This window comes from Babylonia areolata, chromosome 23, assembly GCF_041734735.1.
Source record: "Babylonia areolata isolate BAREFJ2019XMU chromosome 23, ASM4173473v1, whole genome shotgun sequence".
Classification (NCBI taxonomy): domain Eukaryota; kingdom Metazoa; phylum Mollusca; class Gastropoda; order Neogastropoda; family Buccinidae; genus Babylonia; species Babylonia areolata.
This window is the reverse complement of record NC_134898.1, coordinates 48,642,642-48,650,938: the sequence shown is the minus strand read 5'-3', so window position 1 is coordinate 48,650,938 and position 8,297 is coordinate 48,642,642. Positions and strand designations below refer to the sequence as shown.

At 36.2% G+C, this 8,297-nt stretch overlaps 1 protein-coding gene across 1 annotated transcript; it reads left to right on the top strand.

Annotated features, from left to right (window-relative positions):
* Nucleotides 1–57: 57 nt before the first annotated feature.
* On the top strand, nucleotides 58–7,888 carry LOC143298097 (dynein light chain Tctex-type 1). The gene is made up of 5 exons (XM_076610787.1): nucleotides 58–194; nucleotides 1,666–1,707; nucleotides 2,376–2,499; nucleotides 5,032–5,109; nucleotides 6,746–7,888. Exons 1-5 carry the CDS (start codon nucleotides 168–170, stop codon nucleotides 6,814–6,816), a joined length of 342 nt encoding a protein of 113 aa, XP_076466902.1. The 5' UTR covers nucleotides 58–167; the 3' UTR covers nucleotides 6,817–7,888.
* The last annotated feature ends 409 nt before the right edge of the window (nucleotides 7,889–8,297 follow it).

Here is an 8,297-nt window from a genome sequence, read left to right as displayed (position 1 = left end):
AGTTAATGTAGTTCAGAAAGAAAAAATAAAACAGGTTTCGCCCCTTCGTAATACTACGTCTCACGTTAGGTCGCGAGACGTGGTTGTCAACGAGACAGGTTCCATTCTGCTGTTGGGCACGTAGACTGAGACTAAACGAAGTCAAATAAAACGATTCGTCCGTAATCATGGATGATTTCCAGTCTGGAGAAGAGGTAAGGGAACTGAGTATTATGTAAAGTAACCATAAGGGTTTTCATTTTTTTCTGGGAATTTCATTGCCCAGGTATCAAAATGATATGTCAGATTCCGAAGATCTGTGTTGACTAAACCTACTAAACGAAAGAATGTGATAAACATGATTTTCTGGAATTTGTGAAACACATTGGTCCTTTTCATTATGCATGGGATTTTAATTGATTTGCGTTAATTCCATGGAAGAAATACAAATCGGTAAGGTTATTTGCCATCAATAAGCATACCAGAAAATGTAGATACATGATTGATCTTGTTCTGGTTTTAATATCAAGTAATTGATATATGTATCTCACACACACTCATGCACACGCATGTATACCGATGTTCGTGTGTGTGCGCATGCACACACCGTACACACATATACTTTGCTGAATTATTTTTGCTACAATATCAAACAAATAATCATGAGGGCCATGACTCCACTGGAAGTGATAATGTTTCTGCTGGATAGTTAATCACAGCAAAATATGTTAAGTTTATTGTCATAACAGGAGGCAGTCTTTTGCTCCGTTTTCATGTTGATACAAATCTTTTTTTATATTTTCGGTCCTTCAGAAGCCTTCCATTTTCCAATAACATATTTTAACATATTTCTCAATCAAATCTTACAGGATCAACTGTTACATTAGTCTCTGCACCTGTAGGAAATATATAATTCTTAGAATTGAAAGTCAAAAGATTAATATAATTAGCAAAGTTGATCATTAGCATAGTTGATGGTCCAAGATAATTGTAACTGGGTCTACTTAGACGGAGACAAGACCGATAACAACATAGCACAAAGAAGGCCGTGAGGGGTTCTGCTAATCATAAATGAGACGGGGCGTAAAAAGCCGTGAGGCTACGAAGATCAACATCAGCCCCTAACCTGAACCTGAACCTGAACCTGATTGCAGTGATACTGTTATTTTCCTTGGTTTCGTTTCTGGAATTCTGGTGAAAGCATACTCTTGACACCAGTCAAGATTATTTCAGTGGATTCAGACCTGACAGTTGCTACTTTTTTTTAGTGGAATTTGCTTTAGTCAGATGCATGTTGCTTTGCTGTGATATAGAAAATGCTTCAGTGAGATAAGAATAATCTGTTTTTTCCCCACCCTCTCTCCCCCAGATTGGTTTGAAGACAGACACTTGAAGTTGAAGACTAACAAAGCGTAGTTGTTTACATTTCAAAATTTCAGTCAAGGATGCATGAAATGACCAGAAATTGTCTGCAAGTAGAGAATAATTAGAGATCAGATCCCAGGGACCTCAGATAATCCCATTCGTGACAGTCACTTTGTAGAAATTTACAATTCCATGACATTTTGTTAAACGTAATTTAAGCTGATACTGTAATTGCTATTGTCTTAACTTGTGGTAATCTGTTTATCATAGAGCTTCAGTTTAGCTTGATAATTCATTGGTGATTTTTCCTTTTTTTTCCAGACAGCATTTGTTGTTGATGAAGTCACCAACATCATCAAAGAGGTAACAAGTCAAGAGAGAGAGAAAGTGTCTGTGTGTGTGTGAAATTACTTTTGTCTCGTCTTTTTGTTAGCCAGGTATTCTTTTCTTTGAACACTAATAAACCATAGGACTAACTGGTATATTCTGAAAGGTATACCCAGTACACAATATACTAATAGTATGATAAAGCATTCAATGGACTTGCTATACTGAAAATATAAACTAGAAAATGAATGATTTTATGTAATATATGTGCTGTGTATGTTATTATTGGCCTAAGTCAGCTTATGTTGATCCTTAGTTATGAAATGTAAATTAAGATGTTTTATCAGTTGGACCTACATGCATGAATCCCAATTTCCCATTGCCAAGTCTTCATTATATTATCATATTACGTTACACTACAGTTACTAACTTAGGCATTGAAAGTTTACTTAGGCATTAAAAGTGAATCACTTATGTGCCAGCTGTTTTTTTCTTTGTGTGTGTGTGTTTGTTGGTGGTGGAGGGGTGGGGGGTAATAAAGAAATAATAATTAATGTACTCAAACAAGAAAGAAAAAGATTAGTCACAAAGCACTGTAGTGTGAAGTTTCCCACAACAGAAAAAACACATATATTTTATAGAGAGAAGTCTGTTGTGTCTGAAGAACAGTAACAATATTATGCATGGATGCCATGTGTTGCTAGGCTGTGGAAGGAGCCATTGGAGGGAATGCTTACCAACACAACAAGGTGAACCAGTGGACCTCCAGTGTTGTGGAGCAGTGTCTAAACCAGCTGACCAAGCTCAGCAAACCTTTCAAGTACATTGGTGAGTTATGTCAGCAGGAGCTCTTTCAGTCTTTGTGACTTCCATGCCACTGCATTCTTCTGTGTATCCTTATGATTCGTAAGTTTTGTTTGAAAGTAAACAGATTTGTTATTTTTTAGAGTGATCAGCTAAGAAGATATGGAGTGCCTTTTTATCATCATGGTAACGTTTTTGGGTGTGTGTTTTTGTTTTGTTTTTTTGGTTGTTTTTTTTTTTTTACTTTCATCTGATTTTATCACATAATGATTCATTATTTTTGTAGTCTTGCCTCAGTTAAAGTAATGACAAGATCAGGTTTGTATTTTCCCCTAGACTTTTCTTGATTAGTTTTTAGTAATTTTACTTATAAAAGATGCTGTTTTTGTCTTGAATAGTATATTTGAACATGTAAAATTACAGGATTCAAAGACCTAGACATTGTATTGCAGTGTACTTAAACCATTGTTTGATGGTGTGTGTCCTTGCTCGGATTGATTGAACAAGTAACTGGATTGAGTGACCAAGGAAAGACATATCTGTTTTAATTCATTGTGTATTTAAGGTCTGCGGCACACACGTCTGTGTCACCTTTAGCAGAAACTGGTCATCCATCTGTTTCACTCCTTTTGATTCTTTTTGGGTCTACAGTAGGGCTGGATTAGCCCTTGATTTTAACACACCGGTTCTCAGTCAGTGTGAGACAATGTCTGCAGACTGTTTTAAACACAGGCAAGAGCTTGGATTTTTATCAGCCTTTGTAGGGCAAGGGTAAAGGAACCAGGAGGCTGACAAAATTTTTCATCCCTCCCACCCCCTTCAAAAAAAAAGAAAAAGAAAAAAAGAAAGAAAGAAAGAAAGAAAAAAGAAGTTTTTCTGTTGAATTTGCTGTATTGTTGTTAATGTGCTCTTGTTTGCAGGGTTGTTTGTGTATATGTGGAGGGGGGGTGCAGATTATTGTGTGTGGAGAGGTGACCGGGGTCACTTTGTGTATGTGGATTCTTTCCAGTTTATCTATATGACATGCAGTTTACTGTGCCTTCTTGTGTTATGGTGAGTTGATTTGATCTCTCTGTGTGTATACTGGATTGTTTTAGTTCACTCACAGAATATAAGATGCTGTTCACAGAACTTGTTTGTGTTGCTTGATTTGTTAAATAGATTGTTTCAGATGACAGAAAACCACATACATTTTTATGTTGAACCATGAACTTTGATATTGATATTGCATTGATTGATATGTCATTGGTGTTAAAATGGTGGTATTACAGTGTCATGCTTGATCAGCCGTTGTTTCCTGTATATGCAGTGACAGCGGTAGTGGTACAGAAGATGGGTGCAGGCCTGCACTCCGCCAACTCAGTGTATTGGAATGATGACACTGATGGTCAGTCGAAATCCTCCTTTAAGACTGACCTGTGATTGCTGCAAAGTCATTTGATCTTCCCCTGGTCTTGGTTTCTTTCTCTCTCTCCTCAAGTCTTCAAGGCATCCCCTGTTAAGCAGGATTTTTGCAAAGTTTTGTTTGGGATTATTTTGTTTGTTTGTTTGCAAAATTTAACTCCAGTGTTACTGTTTTTGTAGATTTTCATGCCTTAAGAGAAAGTACTTGTCATCAGAGGCAAATTTCTCTAATTCTCTTTCTCTTTTATCATATATTTTTTGTTTTGTTATATTTTTAAAATTCAGATTTGGAGAGAAAAAAGGGGGGGAGGGGAGGGGTATAAACGGAAATTAAGAAATTGGAAGAAGTCTTTTTTCTTTTTTTTTAAGAAAAGATTGCTGATGCGAATTAAGAAGTACATACAAGATATGCATTTTTCACAACATGGGGTTGCCTTACACTTTGGTTAAGTTTTGTTTTTATTAACATTCTTACACTCTGTTTCAGGTGACACCGGATTGTTGTTAATGTCTGTTAATTCAGTCTCATTACCCCTTCACCCATTCCCTTTTAGTTTAGTAGCTGGTTCTTTGGAGTTCAGGGACATGCATATACTAAATCAAGGGTGAAAGGTTGTTCTCACCCTACTTACCTTTTTACCTTCCTCCTTAACTATTGTATGTTTTATACATTTCAGAACCACGAAAACAAAACAAAAATGTGCTTTTTATTTGACAAGCAGGAATAAAAAGAGACTTATGTTGCTCTCCCCAAATCTCTCACCCTTAAGTTAATATAATGATAATGACAATATGTACTTAAAAGTCTTGACATGATCATTCCCTCCTTTATTTCATTTTGGCCTTTTTAAAAAATCAAACAAAAAACGTTTAATCATGACTCTGGTTGCTAAGATTAATGACATTTTGAATGACTTCTCAAAGATGCCCATGCGTCATTCAACTTGCCAAGTCACACACATTACAATACAGAACATGTGTCCTCCCATCTCTACACTTTTCCCAACCCTCTTCTGTATGTTCCTGAACTCCACTAGACCAATAGACGCTCTGACTCTCCTCTCTCTATGCACCATGGTCTTTTTCCTTGACCTGTCAGGTTCTTCTTTGCTCATACGGGCTGAATGTAAGGTTAGTGGTGTTTGCTTTCAGTGACGTGCGTGATTATGCAGAAAAATGGCGCTGGTTTGCACACAGCTAGCTCCTGTTACTGGGACAATGCCACTGATGGTCAGTGTCTCTCCCTTTTCACTGTTGATGGAAAAAAAAATAGAGAAAGAACACAGACAAAAAAGAAATGAAAATGCAACTGCAGCCTACAGTTCTTTGTTTACTGAGAAAAATCCCTTTTTTTTTTCTCTTTTTTTTTAATATACCAAACAGCAAATGTTTGGATTTTTATTATAATCTGATTCCATTTTCCTTGCAAAGTACATGTCATGATGCTGCCGTTTATTGTTTTATGTGGTTTCATTCCCCGAATAAAATGCATTGAAACTGATGGAGGGATTTCGTTATCCATCATGACCAGCCAGATTAAATTGTGTTGCAGGTGCATTTTCATTATACTAGTTCCCCTAATGCTGACATTCAGTTTTCTGTGTTCTTTGATATACTACATTATTATCAAATTTAATTTATCTTTTTAGTTTGAATTCTTTAATGTAGATTTTTTTTCCTAATGTGATCTGTGTTTTCTCAGTTATTTCCTTCATTTGTACACTGATTTTAATATTCAGTATGTTTCTACAGTCTGTTCGTAATTCTCCTGTTGGATATTTTTTCTGCAGTAATAGTATAACCTATACTAATTGATTTTTATAAAATCCTGTTTGTAATTGTTTTTGTGTGTTTGTGTATTTGTGGATTATTACAATATTAGTCACTGCGTTTAAGTTTGTAGATGTTATTTTGATTTAACATCAGCAGTGTAACTGCTGTAGCCCTGCAGGGTTTGCGCTAAAAAATGAAGTAAATTGCTTGATATAATCAAGAACACATCATGTTTTTTTGTGTTTGTGTGTGGGGAGAGGGGAGGGGTGGGGGATGGAATCAAACAGGGTATTTGAGTGGTTAGGATGTAATTCATGGAAGGAAAAAAGAAAAGTTCCCATGGTAAATCTTTATAAGAAAACTTTGGTGATTATTATGTAGTTCATGGAATGAAAAAAGAGAAGTTCCCCGTGTAAATCATTGCAAGAAAACAAGCTATCTTTCCTTTAAGGATACCAAATGAGACAGAATTTTCCTTTATATTGACTCTGACTTACCCAGATAGTAACTTTTGATGTAGACTTTGTGAAAACTGAATGTGCTGATCAAGGGCAAAACAGGAGAGGACATAAACAAATGATAAAAACATAGAAAAATAGTTAACAATAATACATCCAGACTTACTGTGCACAGTAAGAGACCAGACATTTCAGCTGTTCACTTCTTCACTTTGTGTGTACCTCCCAAACTTAAAGAAAAGCATAATGATGAATGTAAGGCACATTGACATCCAAAGAATGACACTAACAGACACTTTAGAAATAGAAAGTCAGAGAGAGAAAAAATTGAGTCAATAATGGTTTGATTTGGACTTGGAGGCCATGTTCCACCATTCTGAGAGGAAAGAAAAGAACTTTCCAGTCAGGTTAGGGGACTTAGCGGTATACCTACACATATTAAAAAATGCTAAGTCAGTAAGTGTGATGTCTGTGAGACTGCATGGTTGTCTATTTATTTATAGGGTTGTTTGTACATGTGTGTATGCCTGCAAGTGTAATTAAAAAATCAGGCGTTTGTATTCAAAAGGTATCAAGATTAATTGTTTATACTGAGATGAACTGTGAAACTAACCAACTGCTTTTTAATTGTGCAGGAAGCTGCACTGTACGATGGGAGAACAAGACAATGTACTGCATCGTCAGCGTGTTTGGTCTGGCCATCTAACACGGACATGCTGCATGTGGATTCTGCTTTGATTACTCTTCCAGCTACTTTCAGTTAAATCTCTCCCTCCCTCTCTTTCTGTCTGTCCCTCTTTTTCTTTTCCCTTCATCCACATTTATTTTCTTCTTAAACTTTCTGAACAACAAATTGTGATCCCAAAAGAACAAGAAATTAAATGAAAATAGCCAATATGAATGGAATGAATTTTATGTGATGTCTTAGTTTTAACTAAGATTTTCAGTTTTCTTTCTCCATTTCCAGTTTGACAAGGGGAAAAATGACATGTTCTGATGGAATCATTTTAAGTAGTTTTTTTGTTTTTTCCACAAGGTGATCTGGACTCTTGACCAATATTCACACCTGTGACCTATATTTATATGTGATGAAAGCAGTGTACACGTTTGGAATGGAGTGTTCAACATGTGTTTTAATTTCAACGCTGTCTTGTTTTGTGATTTCACCCCCAGACCGCCTACCTGTCTCCTGTTTATAAATGTCCATGTTTTCCAGTAATTTTCCTGTAGAGCAACTCACCAAGTGATGGGAAAAAATGTAGTTGATCTGCACCATATTAATAGGTTTGCTTAATTGGAATCTCCAGCATCAAGATAGATGACTCCCATCTTTGCTTGTCTATCTGTCTTTCTTGCTGCCTCTCTCTATCTCTCTGCTTCTCCAGATTTGCCACTCATCAGTGAAAACCATGTTTAGTGTAATTGTGTACAAACTTTTCCAACATGATCTTGATTTAATTTATGAGCGTATGGTTGTAAGAGGTGAAGCAATGCATTGTTGGAATACGTTCCACATGCATTGATTCTCTACTGCCTCTGGCTTACATCTGTAAAATACACCTTGTACCCTTGATGTGCTTGTCTGCTTTTCGTTGCGTCTGCTGTTCTTTGCTGTGGCATTGTTTGTGGGAATAGTCTTCATCTTCAGAATCGTATGTCATGTTCACTGCTGTTTGGGGGCGGTTCAGTTTGTCATCATTAAGCTTTTCATTGTTTGTATATGGGTTTTTCTTTTGTATTATTTTGTTTTCAGAGTAAGAAATAAACTGAAAATTTTACATGCTGGTTTTGGAGAGTATCCGCTTGTATGAATGATTTTTATAAATGAATGAGTGTGGTGAAATGGGTGAGTGTGGTTAAATAATGGTTTTGGATTGTGAGGTTCAAGGAAGATGGCAATGCCTGTCTTCCTAAACCAGTCAACTTTGCATGTGTTACATTGGTTCATATGGATCTTCACAGATGTGCTTCATAGGATGTCCAATATATTGAGAAATACCGTTTACTGGGTTCAGTATCATGAGTTATAGATTATCACAGTGTTTCATATAAAAAATTAAATTCATGCCAGTTAGTGCTCGTGCGCTGCTACACCAAACATAACAGGACAACCTCTCTTTTACAAACAACCACCCGTCTATTCTTGTATATGTCAGGTATCACAAGATATTATGATCACACTACTGA